We start from the raw sequence: 13,224 nt of genomic DNA on the forward strand, positions 1-13,224 counted from the left end.
AATGATAAAATAGTCATATAATGAAATATAGAACTTACTTGTGACAAATGTATGCTTTTGAAATGTTCCATTTTCTCATCATCACTCTCAGCACCACTATCAACCTCCTTTTTAAAGTCTATACCGTCCATCAGGTCCTTGCCAAAGAACGCCTCCTGCAAATAGGGCGGGAACGTTTCTGCCAATTTACTCTTGATTTTCCTTCTGATCGGTTTCCTCTTCGGCTTGTCGCCGGACTCCGTCGTAGGCACTGATGTGGAAGGCGTTTCCGTGGTAGGTGTGGTTTGACCGGACACGTCTGCGTCGTCATTCTCTTGTCCTCCTCGGGTACCGCGGGCGCGTACCAAAAATCCACCGATACCGAGTTTCTGCAGATTGCGTTGTCGCTTCCTTCGCAAAACCGTCACTCCACTCTCCATACTGATGAGGGTGAACCCTTCGGGCGGAGGGCCATCCTCCTTAGTCCAGATCATGCCCTCCTTATACAGTTCCTGCGGCTCGTCCTTTACGTCGACCAGCTCCAGTTTGGTGTCCTCCAGGGAGTTATCTGCGAAATAAGTATCTACTAGAAACGTTAATGAGATGATCTTGCGTTTGTTAGAGGACTACACCTGACCTACGCATGCAAGATATACCAGACTACCTGTTTCTACAGATGAAGAGGTATGATATTCCTAAAAGTGTGAAATAAAAGTACCACAATCCCCGTGCTGATTAAAAGAATGTCTACAATTAAATTAAACAACGATAATCAGTAGGTGATACATATTTTTATTCATTTAATGTTAGAAATTAATGAAGTTTACATTGTAACTATAGATCTGTAAAATGTAATTTATCGTGCATTAATTCAAGTGCGCATGCTAAGAATAAAATAAATATTCACCTGTATTTCCGCCAGCAACCACGGACTCAATGGTTGCCATGATTCCCGCTTCCTTATCCTGCAACGTGGTTACTTTTTTCTTTGCACCTTTACGTCTGGTACCATGGTACTCCATACTTAAAGCTTTTATCAAATGATGACCCGATTCACTAAGGCACACGCCATCCACATAATAGTTGTTGTTGGTTTTCACCTCGGGACTCTTTGTGGGAGTGGGAGGTTTAGGAGTTAAAGCAGATGGCACTAGATGTGGTGGGGGTACATCTCTAGGACGACACAAAACACAATTGTATCCTTCTTCTGCGCACTTTTCGGCGTCTTCTTCATTCTTAATAAGATCGCAGGCGCTGTGCAGCCATCTCTCACATTGAACACACTGAAATAATTATTTATTATATTCTGTACAATAACATAACACAAATAGTTTACTGACCTGTATGATGAGATCGCCTTCCGAGTAAGGCTCAGTGCAGCTAGGACAGTTATTGTGAGAGGCACAGGGACCGCATTCCGTCCAACTGTTCATCCAAGTACAATTAAAACCGGGATCGGTGGTGCCGCAAGATTGACACACGGCGCACCACCGACACTTCCAGTTACCGTGGGGCACGTAGTCGAGCGGTGGGTCCATGCAATAAATATGATAGGATACGTCACAGTCGTCGCAGAGAATAAGGCGGGCTTCATCGTTTCTCTGACCGCAACCCTCACATACTGTACAGTCCAAACATCTGAAAAGCAAGTTTTAGATTAAATTTCAAACGAATCTACACAGAGAAAACGGAAACTAACCTCCAGCCTTTCTGCAGAATCACTTTAGTCACCTTAACATTGACACAGTACGGATGGTAACACTGACCGCATTGGACGCACGCGATTAAACACCCTTCCTGGTCGGTGCCGATAGCACCGCACATCACACACACGTCCTGCGTCAGCACGAACTTGTCCTTTGCCGAACACAGCACTAGTCGATTCTCGACGCCCGGCTCCTCGTCGGCGGTGCGCCCGTCGGTGGCGGTGGGCCGTTGCAAGCCTACGCCCGGCACCCCGAAGATGCCACGCATTTTCGCCTTCGGCCCGCGCTTCCGCCCGAACTCGCCCAGGCGTGCCTTCTTCATGAAGCCGCCCGCTTTTCCTGAAACACGCCGAACATTTAATCACCAGCTCAATTAACCGTGCCAACTGTTTTTTTACCTGGAGGCCCTTTTCCGACCCCTTTAGGTCGGCCGGGCATACCGGTTGGGTAGCCAAGGCGCTTCTTTGCTATTTTGCTGGCGCTGTAGGGCTTGCCCTTGCCCAGACCCATGCTGCGCATCGAGATGTCGTCGAACGGCGCATCGAACTCCGACGTGTCATCGTAAAGGGATTCCTGCGATGCCGACAAGTCACCGGGATCATCAGTGCCTGGAAAACGTGTAATTAAGTTAGTTCTGACAACATTAAATAAGATTCTCAAAAAAGACTTCACATAAACAAGTTACAATAATTATTACGTTAATCACTGCCAGTATTTAGCCAGCAGCATTTATTTATTAATTATTAAATTATAAATATTCATAATGTGACATAGTATAACATTATTATTGCACAGGAATTGTTGCGACAAAATCTACGTGCCTGATGATTAGTAAACAATGTGGTGTAAATGCCGCATTAAGCATAAATTTATATCAACTGTGATTCTATAATTACACTAGTTGACGTGATTCATCCCATTGATTAGAATTTCGTTCGAAAAAAACGCCGCAACAGTTCTGATCTTGTGGCAGTATTGTTAAGAACTCGATGTGTAGTGGTGACTGTTCTCTTATTGGAAAGTGGGTGCATGTACAATGTAAGTTATTCAATAGTTTTTGTTGATAAATCAGTATACTATTTAGAATTACGACGAATGTTTACTAGTCATTTATGCATTATGTTTAATCACATTATAATTTCGTTCTCACTAATATAATATATTGTTTGTCATTAGTCATATCCATGTATTTAATTTCTTATAAATTTCGTCTTCAATCTCTACAGTCGACGTTTTAATTGATTGGCACAAAAACCTTGAAACTAATATTTCGCAAACCGCAACATATGATTACTAATAATAGTGAATTATATTTGAAAAATTTTATTTTATCTTAATGTAAATACATAATTTGATTAATTTATATAATGAACGGATGTACGTACAGAATTAAATATATAATACTAATTTATTGAATGAAATACTTTTGACAATATTTATTTCTTAATTGTCGTGGACAAGTATTAACTTTTTGTATCTTATCTATCGTATATATTAATTATTTAAAATATTTGTAATATATTAATTATAACTTTATTATTACTTGAATAACGCTTGAATTGATATTACCGGAAAATATTGTGAAACATAAAAACGATTTATCACTTACTTGTGTTCAATAATCCCAGATAAATGAAATTGTTGGCTGTATATTATTCCAATTAACAAATAATTATAACCAGCAAGATTAGATAGATTTTCAAGAACAATGTCCATACAAATTATTACAAAATACACAAAATTATAAATAGACACTACAATTAATGTCGGAATCACTCGTTGATATATAAAATGTTACGATAAATGTTTATCTATCCAAAATCGTGACATTTATAAATTCATTTCAATTGATTATATCCAATAATAATTCTATTAAATAAGAAGTGAAATTTATAACCAAGAAAAATCCTTCAAAACAAAACACCGGCGTTCAGAGGTTAGAATCGCCTCCACCACAGCCGTATACAAACAAAAACAAAATGTACTCACTTTGTCTCTTGGTTACAGTCCGGCCGGGTTGTGTGATGTTTTTGCATATGGTGCACACATATTCGTACTCGGGGTGCGTCTCCTTCCTCTGGTGGTACGAGATCAGGTCCGCCTCGGCGTCACAGGTTCCGTGTACAAATCTGCAAAACGCACCACGGTGTAAACACACGGTTCGTAAACATAAAAAACAACAACAGCAGCAACAGCAGCACCGCTACCACCAATGTTCGTAGCGTCGTGTCACCACACTATATTATTGCGGATAATGACCAAGCGATGGAATACATAATTTGAGCGCAAAGAAATTGAATTGGAATGTACGTATTTATCACGTTTGAGCAACGCTGTGTTGTAAAATAGATAAAAATAAATAAGCTTATAAATAAACGAATATTTATGCCGTAAACCGTCAAGATAATCGCTGATATCGTTATTATTTCACACTGGATACGTACGCTCCATAAAAACTGTCGTGTTCTTATGCGCCAGCCAGTTTTTGTGCGGTTTTATTTTCGAAATTTTGGTGCGTTCGAATAATATGAACACAATCCACAGGTACGTTCTATTTAAGTTGGTGTCGTGGAGAGATAAATTCATTTATTGGTGTTACATTTTGAAATGGGCCAAGAACGCGGTTTTATCTATTTATCGCGCATTTTAATAAATGCTTTTAGTATATTTAAATATTTGCCTCGTTTCAGGTTGTGTTGAATTATCTCAACGGGAGCCACAAACACGGTATGTATTAACTTTTAAACATTATTATTATTATTATTAAAAATTCTTAAAACTCTTGTTTGATTAATATTTTACATAATTACAAAGCAATTCATAAATACGGCCTAGGTTGATAAGCAGCAACTTTTTATATTATTTAAATCTGTTATTTTATGAGAAAAGCAAAACTAACAAATTTTATATCCATAAGACATGCTTAAAATGGGTATTATACGAGTTAATTTTTATTAAATTACCTTCATGACAGTTTTAATTATATTTACTTAAACTAAATTTAACGTTATACTGTTATCTCTATTAGCTTTTAAGATGTGGCCTATTGAACTTAAGATTTTAAAAACAAAATAATTAGCACTAAAAGTCACATACGTCTTATAATAAACATGTTTATTTTTCGTCTTTTTCATGTCTTTAATGTTTAATAAAAAAATGCACTGTTTGTTGAAATTTTTTCATAACAAATGATTAATAATATTAATTCATTTTAGTATAGATCACAGATAACAGATTTAAAATATGTAACAGAGATTGATAAAGATAACTGATATTTTTATCAACGAAAATATTCAGTTTAACTAATATGGTTAAATGTCATATGCAATTGTTAGATAAATAGTGGCCAATAAGAGTAGAATAATTTTATTATATTTTATTAATTTGTTTAGTTAATTTAACCAATATGTGTAAGTATTTTTTTATACATTAACTTAAGTAAATCTTAGAATAGAAGAAACTGACAAGCACCTTCTTAAGAATTTACCAACATCACAATCATTAGTGGTTTAAATTTGGTAATTGAATAATATAGCAATGCTTTTTTATTCTACTTAATTTAAAATTTAATTTGTTGTTTCCAACTTTTAATAATGTTAATTAGAATATATGTAGAATATTTTAATTTTTTATTAATAATGTTATATTTAAAGAATTGATAATATATATTATACATATTACCAATATTAATAATATATAATAATATAATAAAAATTATACAATTTGTGATTTAAATTGGTATAGAAATTGAACCAAGGAAATTTTAATAAAGTTATGTATTATATAAAATTAAATTCTGTTATCATAATGTATATATCAGATAAAACACTTTCTATTCTAAGTTTTTCTTATCAACATTGAATTTAAAATATTGACACTAATTGAAATTTACCTTATAAAATATATATTTGTTTAAGAATTAATTAATGAAAATTAAAGCAAATTTTAATAAAGGAAATATGTATTATACAAAGCTGAATTATTATTGTATATATTTTTTGTTTTTTACTTATATATTCATACTTTTTATTTACAATTTATATTGTAATTAAAATGAGTAAAAAGTATTATTTTGATTGATACCAGGTACATATACCAGGTAATATAATTTCTCCCCCTCGGCATTTTTTCAGAAACAACTTACTTGCGACAAACAGTGCACTGCACCATCTCCCTGTGGGCATGCGCCCTGTACGCCCTGTGACAGAGCGGACAGGAGAATCCCTTGTTCCGCTGCTGATAGCAGGAATCACAGACGGTGTAATGGGCGTGCCAGCGTGACGACAAACCGGCACCGGGCGTGCGGGAACCACAATCTCCACACACACGACAGCACTAAAAAAATGAATAAGATCAAACATTCGTTTTGGTCCAGGTTACACCTGTTACTTACACGACACTTCCAACCATATTTGGGTATGGATGTGACAATGGGCCTTTGACAGCTCGCGTGGTAGACTTTGTCGCACTGCTCGCAGGTCATCAATTTCGATTCGTCGCCGGTCATCCGACAGACCTGGCAAATGCGGCACTTTCGGCACTGCCAGCCGGCTCTAACGCCTTAAAAGGAAAATTAGCACAAAATGTTATTTAGGTTTTTTTTAGGTGAGGGTGTTAAGAAAACTTACCAGGCGATTGAGCTAATCCAACGCACATTCCATGATAATGTTCGCCGCAGCTTGAGCAGTACATCAAATTGGCTATGTTACCCAATACTTTGCAAGTATAGCAGACTGAAGCTGGAATATAATTTTAAAAATTTAGGTACATAAAACATTTTAATTAAACACACTTAAATATTAATGAAACAAGCTTTTTAATTGATTCTTCTTTAGAAATAATAAATACTCAATAATAACTCAAGTTATTAAATACAGTAAAATGTTTAATTAGTATTAAAATTTACTTGTTTACATTAAATATTGTTGTTATAATCATTTTAATTTAAACAATATATTAATAAAGGAGCAATAACTATTCTTCAATTTATTTCAGGTTTAAAATATGTATAATTTAACATTTATTGCTACAACATGAATTTGAAGGATACTCACATTCACATTGTAAGGTAGCCTGGCCAGTATGATTGTTGCAGAACATGGTAAGAGAGGAAAGTTCCTGAAAGGCGCCCGACGCTGTTGCGCACGGATAATGGTAAACTTTGGCGCATCCGTCCATCTTACAAGTAACGCTTGCGCCGAAATGGTTACAGAAGGAGCACTTCCTTGATGAACTCTCCAGAACCACGGGACCCACGTTCTCTAACGTGCAATTATCTATGGACAGGTACATTAGTAAATAATGTTGAAAGGTAGTTAGTATGGTAAAAAAATGATAAAATTCCTATGGAATGGCGTATCATGTTTTGGTTTTCATATATTATTCGTGTACATTCAAAATTATCAGTGCTATCAATTCATATTGAAAGGAAATACTTTATTATACACATGTGTTTAGAATCGTTTCTTAATTTGCAAGTGTAAACATCATTAAACTATCATATAACAGAAGATAGCAATTTTGCATATCACAAATATTATCATTTGGATAATATTATTTAAGGAATAGTAATGCATACTGTGGTAAGTAATTTTATATATGAAAAAATAAAATTAAAATACAATTAGAAATATATACAAGTTAATTAAAACTTTTAATCAAATAACTTCCAATTTCTATTTTTTATTTCATAGTGTCTAAACAGTGACATGTTTTGTGTTTTTAATGAGTATTGATTTTCAGTCTAAATAATTAGAAAACAACATTAGATTATATAAAAATGTATCATTAATTAATTAATAGCATATCAGTGATATACAAAATCAAAAGACAGTATATATTAATTTGGACGTGTTTACAGTTTATTTTAACAACAAATTGACAAGACCAAGTAATAATTAAAAATTTTGTTTATTTATTAATAAAAATTAAGTAACTCAAGGAAAACCAAATATTTACAAAATGGTCAATATAAAATAAATGAAATGCTATATTATAATTCAAAATTTATAAAAATCAATCAATTAAATTAATATGCATAATCATTTTTTTTTAAATATGATGTTATAATTAAAATAAAGTACAAAATTTCATAATCAAAAATGGATCTACATATATAAACAAATTTAATATCTTCATTTATTGCCCAATATTAAATTCACTGTTTAAAAAAAAAAATGCTTTATTTATTTGAAAAAAAATTACTTAATTATAACTTGGCTGTCAATAGAACTGTAATTTAAAAAAATATTTTACATTTAATTGTTTTGTTTTTGTACATTTTTAGTTAGTTGTTTTCAAAATTATCTGCAAATATTATAGACCACTATCTTGAGACAATTCCAATAATTCTAAAGTACAAACCATTTTTCTTAACCCCCTTCGACCACAAAGCACAACTCCTATGAACATAAAACTGTCCATTTGCTTCAAAAATAGTTGTGACATCAGGTTCTTCATTGTAGCCAATAATTGTTAACTCGTCAATATATTCACTAGTCAATGATGGATGCCGGCACTTGTTAAAACTTTTTTGACGCCTACAAGTAACAGGTCCCCTGGGACTTTTATCACCAGAATCCTTTTCAGGCAACTGATTCGAACTGTTTTGGTTACCATTTTGATCAGAGGCCAGCCTCTGTGGTATGAATCCCTCTGGACAATTCAAACGAAGCATTTCTCCTTGCCCCAATTGGCTCCTTTCCCCTAAGTTACAAAAGGCACATACTTTTCCTGGCCACTGTTCAGGTGCATATGGCAGTTCCTCAGGTGTCGGTAGAGGTCTTTCACGTTCACTGAATATTAGAGCACCAGTTTCAGGGTCCAGCATGGGAGTCTCGTCGCCGAAGGATTGCGATAGTGACGCGATGTCGAAATCGAACTTATCGAATTGACGGACCTGTCTGGCACCACGTCCTCCACCCCGAGGCATTCCTGGTGGACGCACCTTGCGCACTCTCGGAGCGCCAGTAGTTCGTCTCTGCGTTGGTTTACCTACAATCGCAAATTTGTTAGATGGATAATGGTTTGGTTGGCCGTATTTACCTCCTTCACGTCGAGGCCTGCCTCTTCCCCTTTTGATCCCGACCAGAGGTTTTCCAGAGAAATTGAAGGGAGGTGGAATATCCTCATTGTTAGGGGGTGAAGATGTGACTGAAGTGGCGGTAGATCCGGGACCTGAGGAAGGCAGTTGGAAGGGTGATGGAATGGGATCATCGATAATGTCCTCATCATCATCCTCCAGATCCGACCCTTCCGGATCGTCTAGATCCATTATCAGTTCGTCAGGATCTAGACACGCTGGTATTTCATCCATTTCGATAAACTAAAACACCAAATACACCAATAAAGCTACACACCAAGGTTATATCAACAATACATTTGAAAAGCGCTAGCACACTCAGTTTTCCGCACTAATGGAACCGGAAGCGGTCCCGCGACCCGAAACTTGCATTCTGCACCACTGAAAACGCATTTGGCCGCTGGACCAACGAATTATCCAGGTCCATCATCGTTAATTGTAATTCTGAAGACTCCAGCGCCATGACAATTTGTGCTCAGTGATGCCGAAGAAACTCTCGCGGCCGTTCGTCGAGGAACGCGGGCGGAAATTTGAGGGCGTCGCTCCGAAATTCACGGCGGTTTTCACACTTACATTAAATTATTACTTTACATGGTAAATTTGTATACATTTCGTAACAACACAAAAAAGTCACTAGCTAAAGAAAGTGGGAGAGACTATCTCGGCGACCGACAACGAAACGACACGAACAATGCGACAACATCGCGCGGCGTTGTCACGTACCGCATGAAATCCCTCATCCTTTCTCTAATATCCTTCAAACTTTAATTTATTTATGCACGAATACTAATACTCTAAAAATATAATTTATATTAATGTATACATTTAGGACAGTTTATTAATTTTGCTAATTATAAATATTAAAAACTACTCCGAAATCAACAACATTTCTAGGTTAAAATTTCATCCGACAACGCTTTCGAAAACACGTATACTAATGAGTTGCCAATATAACAAAACATTGACGAAATTTAATTACAAATGCAAAAAGACGGAATAAATATTATTATATTTTCGTAAAAAACGAATTTATGAGTTTATAATAATGCATTTTATAAGTTGAAATAGTGAAATTTCCCTTAGGTACACACACTACTTTTCTAATAAAGCCGCCATTTTGTCTACCAAGTTGCATGCACTGCAATGAAATACTTGTCAAAATGGGGAAACGCATTGAAAAGATAATAATAAATGAATTATAACCTAAATGAATACATAAAAAACTTTAAAATTCATTTAATTTTCACATTTTATTTCAAAATAAACAATTTTATATATGTATTTTACCACTTTTTCCCTTTAATCACGTTTCCTTTGTACTTGTTTGTCCAAAATTATTATTTATGGATGTAAAAATAATTGATTATAATTTCAAAAAATTACTAATAAAGGAAGTATACTTTATACCGGCATTAAAAGGTCGACGACCGAACACTTTTATTATACACATGAATATTCATAAGTCATATAAAAAGGCCCTCGTGGAAAAAGTCGCGTGGAGTCCTTGTCGTAGATATTTATCCAATGGCTGTATTCGTTATTATGTTCCTACTAAACATAATGCCCTGATAATACCTTTATCTATATTTTATTAAAATTATTTTATGAAAATTTTAACCTTTATTTCATTTTTTATTGACAATTGATTGTAATATCCATTGTAAGCCTTATAGTAACAATATCTTAATATCACCACACGTGTGGCATACTTCTAGATAAGTATATGGACACCAATTATCTTGATGAGTGGGGGTTGATTTATGTGAAATAATCATTGAGGTAAAGAAACCTTTATCTCATGAGATAAGGGTTATATGGTAAAGATGGGATTGGAAAATGAAATTTAAAACAATTCTCTTTAAAAACTTTTGTTCTTTACAAGTAAATAAATTTGTATTAAATAGATCAGAGACAGTCCCTGGTTTGACTTATTTAAGAAATTCAAGCATTTCATTTAATATTAAATAAGCATTTAAATTTATAATTCTTAGTTATTACAGATGTACTATAGAATAAATAAGAAATATTATGCTCTCGTGTTATTCATTCCACGTGCCCCGCTTTAAAGGCAATCAGACTTATCATCGATAACATATCGACCCACGCATTAATCGATTGCTTGGCGAACTTGGCTTGCTCCCCTAAATAACTTCAGTGGTGCGGTTCAGTTTATTGTGATTATTTGTAATTAGTGCCCTATGGGATATATCAACCACAGAACATACACGTAAGTTTTTTATATGAAAAATGCCAATGATATCACACGAATATATTATGTTTAAATTTTACTTTGGAAAACAATGTTATTTAAAACAGTTATCACATTAACATTGAAGTAGATTAATCTGTTCAAATTAATTAAATTTCCCTTTTAAATCAGTTTCTTAATAAACACTAAAAACCGGAAACTTATGCTGCCTAATGCTCTGCCAAACTGATTATAGGAGGTTTTAACAAATTATTTCAATGTAAAAAAGTTAATAATTAATCCTATGTATTTATATAAAACTGTTAAGTGACATTTTAATGTCTTAAAAATATAAATAAATTTTAATTTAATAAATTAATATAATTAATTAATCTCAAATACCTTAATATAATCAAAGATTAAATATATACGTTTAGAAAATATATATTTAATATTTTATATCACCACATAGTTAGAAAAATTGTTAAATTCATACAAATGATTTTTCTTAACGTTTTCAGGAATTAATTATTTTATTAATCTCTTCATATTCCTTCAGTAAATCTAATGAGATTCTCTTTTAGAATAAATATAATGAATGAGATTTTCAAAAACAAATTAATATTTATTTTTTATTTAAATGTTTTAATCACATTTCATAAACATAAACACATTTTCATAAATAAGACACAAATCTACATTTAAAACTCCTATTTATTTCATTTTATTTTAAACAATGACGGTGGTAAATGAAACAATTTACATTTCATTTTTAAATCCATTAGATAGTTATGAGCAAACGTTTACTACAACATACAAATTACGAAAATGAATTTTGAACATAAACCTAATAATATGAACATTAATCAAAAGCAATATGTAAAATTCATTTTCTTAACATGTCAATCGTCTTATTTGATACATATGTTGAGTAAATACATTTAACTTACTCTATCTACCTTATTATAGTCAGCCTCAACATATATTCTACTTTAACGATACATATCACGTCATATTCATTCTATACTATAATATACAATATAAAATGCAATGGGAAAATACATACACATGAGTGGAAAAGTGCTAACGTCATGTATAGTACTAACTGGATAAATAAAATAGTGTTGTATACAAAAAATTACTGTAATATATATAAAACGGTAAAAATATTATAATTAATGAGAACATCTATATTAATTAGGCAATCTAACCAATTTTGTTTAAAAATAAAAAATTAATAATTTTGAAGCCACATTAAACAAACATTTGTTTATCAAAATAAAATTTTATTTTGAAGGTGATTTCATTTGATTTTCCATTTCTAGGATTGAATAGCCTATTATAAAAGGGATTTAGGATCGTCCAAATTTTATAGTTAACAAAATAATTATACATAATCCTTTTACATAGTTCAAATATTATATACAATAAAGTGAATTGTAATTTTGAGTGAATGCCAAATTTTTATTAACCTTACTTTGGCACAGAAGGGACGGACAATAAAAAACTGAACGTGCGATGATAACAAAAAAAACTGCAATAGATTAATAATAATCTAAACGTTTTGGTTTAATTTTTCTCAAATTCAACATGATATGTGTATAAAAAGACCTTTACAAAAAGTACCATTCTTAATCCATTTCTTGTCAGTCTTATATCTTTCTTCTAGTTAATAATAACCGTGCCAATTAGAAAAAAATTAAACCGTCTAAGCAAACAGGCCCTAATAACTAATGTAATGTGTGAAAATTTGTACAGATTGGAAAATAAATTAAAAATATCACTGACACCACCATTCAACCTCATATGCACCAGTTGAATGCATATTAATTAAACAGCAGTACGCCTTACAAATAGAAAAACGATTATCAGTCTACGACGCATAGTTATTGATTCATTCAATAACAATATACCTATGTATAATCCATTGTAGATACCACCTAAGAAACTTAACATGCTAGTCTTTTATGCATTAAAAAAATGTTTCAAGTTTGAGAGAATCGAGTGACCATTGAAGTTTTAACTAATACTACAAAATGTGATCATGTGTGGTTCCAACAGGAAGTACAAACTACAAATCCACAGGTCATCCCTTTTCCTCCGATGGCAGGACGATGGATACGGACTTTCTGGGACCAGGTCTGTAAACTGGCACCGTTTCGAACTGGGAATCGACGAGCTTCTCTTCATCTGGTACTTGGACTAGATTTGGACTCCTGAAATAAACAGTAAAATTTACCAAATTTTAATTACAAGTCATAAAAAGTTGC

At 33.2% G+C, this 13,224-nt stretch overlaps 2 protein-coding genes and 1 long non-coding RNA gene across 14 annotated transcripts in view; 1 reads left to right on the forward strand and 2 right to left on the reverse strand.

Annotated features, from left to right (window-relative positions):
* Nucleotides 1–10,720, reverse strand: part of LOC109595746 (histone-lysine N-methyltransferase 2C-like) — a 30,230-nt gene extending 19,510 nt beyond the window's left edge. For 5 of the 9 annotated variants that reach the window (XM_049965202.1, XM_049965207.1, XM_049965203.1 and 2 more), the window contains exons 1-11: nt 8,049–10,720; nt 6,740–6,961; nt 6,314–6,424; nt 6,079–6,245; nt 5,830–6,020; nt 3,675–3,814; nt 2,084–2,293; nt 1,679–2,024; nt 1,320–1,617; nt 887–1,262; nt 39–562 (exon numbers count right to left, since the gene is read on the reverse strand). In XM_049965202.1, the coding sequence (XP_049821159.1) occupies nt 39–562; nt 887–1,262; nt 1,320–1,617; nt 1,679–2,024; nt 2,084–2,293; nt 3,675–3,814; nt 5,830–6,020; nt 6,079–6,245; nt 6,314–6,424; nt 6,740–6,961; nt 8,049–9,000 (3,537 nt within the window). In that variant the 5' untranslated portion in view covers nt 9,001–10,720. The remainder of the gene's footprint in view (nt 1–38; nt 563–886; nt 1,263–1,319; nt 1,618–1,678; nt 2,025–2,083; nt 2,294–3,674; nt 3,815–5,829; nt 6,021–6,078; nt 6,246–6,313; nt 6,425–6,739; nt 6,962–8,048) is intronic. The other 4 variants (XM_049965201.1, XM_049965200.1, XM_049965205.1 and 1 more) reach the window with 4 other exon arrangements.
* Nucleotides 2,592–5,938, forward strand: LOC126265023 (uncharacterized). 2 transcript variants are annotated; one of them, XR_007547579.1, is made up of 4 exons: nt 2,592–2,723; nt 3,693–4,229; nt 4,376–4,412; nt 5,819–5,938. It is a non-coding gene; the product is annotated as an uncharacterized LOC126265023 (long non-coding RNA). The 2 variants fall into 2 exon arrangements; XR_007547578.1 differs by lacking the exon at nt 2,592–2,723 and adding an exon at nt 3,481–3,621.
* A 930-nt stretch (nt 10,721–11,650) lies between the features above and the next one.
* LOC109595764 (uncharacterized) overlaps nt 11,651–13,224 on the reverse strand; it is a 51,444-nt gene continuing 49,870 nt past the window's right edge. For all 3 annotated transcript variants that reach the window (XM_020011189.2, XM_020011188.2, XM_020011187.2), the window contains exon 6: nt 11,651–13,170. In XM_020011189.2, coding sequence (XP_019866748.1) covers nt 13,041–13,170 — 130 coding nt within the window. In that variant the 3' untranslated portion in view covers nt 11,651–13,040. The remainder of the gene's footprint in view (nt 13,171–13,224) is intronic.

This window comes from Aethina tumida, chromosome 3, assembly GCF_024364675.1.
Source record: "Aethina tumida isolate Nest 87 chromosome 3, icAetTumi1.1, whole genome shotgun sequence".
NCBI lineage: Eukaryota > Metazoa > Arthropoda > Insecta > Coleoptera > Nitidulidae > Aethina > Aethina tumida.